Source organism: Cynoglossus semilaevis, chromosome 8 (assembly GCF_000523025.1).
Source record: "Cynoglossus semilaevis isolate Cse_v1.0 chromosome 8, Cse_v1.0, whole genome shotgun sequence".
Lineage (NCBI taxonomy): Eukaryota > Metazoa > Chordata > Actinopteri > Pleuronectiformes > Cynoglossidae > Cynoglossus > Cynoglossus semilaevis.
In genome coordinates, this window is record NC_024314.1 from 13,121,380 (window position 1) to 13,123,932 (window position 2,553).

Below are 2,553 nucleotides of genomic sequence, written 5' to 3' on the forward strand. Positions count from 1 at the left end.
GAAAAGGTATTGACAGTGATGGAAACCAGAGATGGGTACAATGTTTCTTGTATAATACGATTCTTAGCTATGACCTATAAATGACAGCCTTCAGTTTTCGACTAACAGCTTAATCAGATAAGTACGTTGAACTAATGCAGTTAGTAGAATCCCTTTGTTACGCCCCTGGAAACGGGAGCAATAATCGCAGAAGTGAGCTGTGTGGGTTTTCCCAGCCAGTACTTTACTGGGATACGCTCAAAACGATAACTATGTAAAATGTCGAATTTTAATTAAACGTATTAAAGCATCCAATTTCCATGCTGGCCCGGGTTCCTCGTGCGTTGATTGGCTGCAAGAAAGGAAGTGTCACGCTGTTCGAGAAAATAAGTGCGTTATGTTTAAGCAATTAAGAAATCTAATGAATACGTCAAATAATCGTATAATATATATATAAAATGATCGGTCAGACAGGACCAACTTATCGTACAAAGACGACAATTAGACCAAAATGCGTCTGCCAACACTGACGTCATCACAGCGCGTCTGTAATTTAAACCAAAGCAGTCGATCTTGATAAATCAACAACACTGTCGTGATGACAGGTTAAACCTGTTACTGGCTAGTTTTACCTTGCAATTAAAATAAATGTCACGTTTGACTTTGCTAATATATTTTTCTTTGCGGTCTTAACGACTTTACACTTAAATAACATTTACATGTAATTATACTGCATATTAAACTATAATTATATATATTTTACTGTTAATATACAAACTTGTCCCACCAGTTGTGCTAATTAGCTGTATATATTACCTTCCGTCGACATGAAAAGCCAGGCTGTAGTTCTCAGACACCTCATAGTTCGAAGGACCCTTCAGCTCGATGTTTTTGATGGCATCTGCAAAAATAATTACAAGGTAAAATCTTATTTTAATGGTTTCTCTTTCTAGAAATAATCTCCTAAGCTTTGAGGTTGGTTGCTTCTAGCCAAATGCCACCAAATCTGTAGTGTCGTTGTCAGATGCATGATGCTAGTAGTACGAGAGAAACTTAAGTAGAAGTACAGATGACTGAAGTACAAGTTGGTGTCTCTTTAGGAAGAAAAAAGTACAGTAGTTTGGTCCCGGTGGTCTGTGAAAGTCTCTCTGTGTTGAGGGTTGATGTTTTCGTGTGCACATGTGTTTTTAACCCATGTGCACACCCAAAAAACAAAAATGGTTAAATGTTCAATCTTAATGGTGTGAGTGTAAGTGTGAATGGTTTTATGGTTTTGACCCTTTATTGAACTGGAGAGCTTTATGATTGGTTACAGTTGACCTTTCACCCTTAAATGGACAACACAATAGAGAACCCCTTGTGGCTGCATTGATGCAGTTTCCCTCACAGTTATATACTTAAATCAAGATTATAAAAATAGAAAATAAACTGAACTACTCACCCAGGACTTTGAGATCAGTGGAGTAAACCTCAGTAATTTCCGGTGCAGATTTGTTAAGATTGACTCCAACTTTCAGCTGCAGTGTGTAGTTTCCTGAGTGTGTGTAAAGGTAGCGGACGACAGGCTCAGTGCCCTGTATCACTTCTCTACATCAGGGATGAAAAGGCAGTGTCAGTCATTGCGAAAAGCACTGGGGAAAAGTCCCAGGAATACTCAGTACGGAGGACTGTACCCATTTCCTAAATCCCAAGTGTAGCTGAATTTTGCAGAGCTGAAGTTCTGCAAAGGATCAAAGAGCTCGAACATGGTCTCAGTGGGAACGTCTGAGGCCAGTTCTCCTGTGTTCCTCACATAGGTGGAGTTCCCATCCATCTGGTAGAAAGTCAGCTTCCCAGCTATGTTTTCTGTGTTTTTATGGAGATGATTTTTAGAAATCAAAACATTCTGACCACCCTTACAAATTATACAAAAACATTGTAAAAGTTTAAAATCAAACAAAAAAGCCATTTTCATTTGCTTAAGGACTAGAAAACTGTTACCCAAAGTCAGAAAATCGCCCAACGTCTCAGCTACACCGAGGAAAAGCAGCACAAAGAGTAACACATTGGTTTTTCTAAAGAACCAGGATCAAAAGTTGAAAAGTTAGTTGGTAGAAAATCGTAACTCGCCATCAATTTTTAAATGAAGCAGTTTTTTTCTTACCTCTCCATGTCTGCTGGTCCTCTTACAGACGACGGCTGCTCGGACCTCAAGCAGAAAAATGGCCTGGATGAAGTGCAGAGAACTCGGACATGGGTGTCGATGAGGCTTCTACAGGCCGAGAATGAAGGACTGCTGCTGATGAAGATGATGATGATATGGATGTTCTGGACAAGCTTGTAATGGTCACAATGCGGTGCAGTCATGTGGTTAAAGAAGAAAGATAGCTTTTGATGAGAAGGCTTTCCTCTGTGTGGCATTTTACACACTTTTACTGCAACATTTTTTCTAATTGTGATTTCATAGATTGCAAAGGTCAACATGAAATGAAAGTAAAAAGACACAGGACCCGATCTAGATTTTGAATTAACAAAATAACTGACCAGAAATATGAACAAATGTTATGGAATTGGCTAGGTTACAGAATTCTATTC

The 2,553-nt window shown here is 38.9% G+C and overlaps 1 protein-coding gene across 1 annotated transcript in view; it reads right to left on the bottom strand.

The window, feature by feature from the left end:
* tmem130 (transmembrane protein 130) overlaps positions 1-2,325 on the bottom strand; it is a 7,393-nt gene extending 5,068 nt beyond the window's left edge. Inside the window, exons 1-4 of the mRNA XM_025058116.1 lie at positions 2,149-2,325; positions 1,653-1,873; positions 1,421-1,566; positions 796-880 (exon numbers count right to left, since the gene is read on the bottom strand). Coding sequence (XP_024913884.1) covers positions 796-880; positions 1,421-1,566; positions 1,653-1,873; positions 2,149-2,325 — 629 coding nt within the window. The remainder of the gene's footprint in view (positions 1-795; positions 881-1,420; positions 1,567-1,652; positions 1,874-2,148) is intronic.
* Between the last annotated feature and the right edge of the window lie 228 nt (positions 2,326-2,553).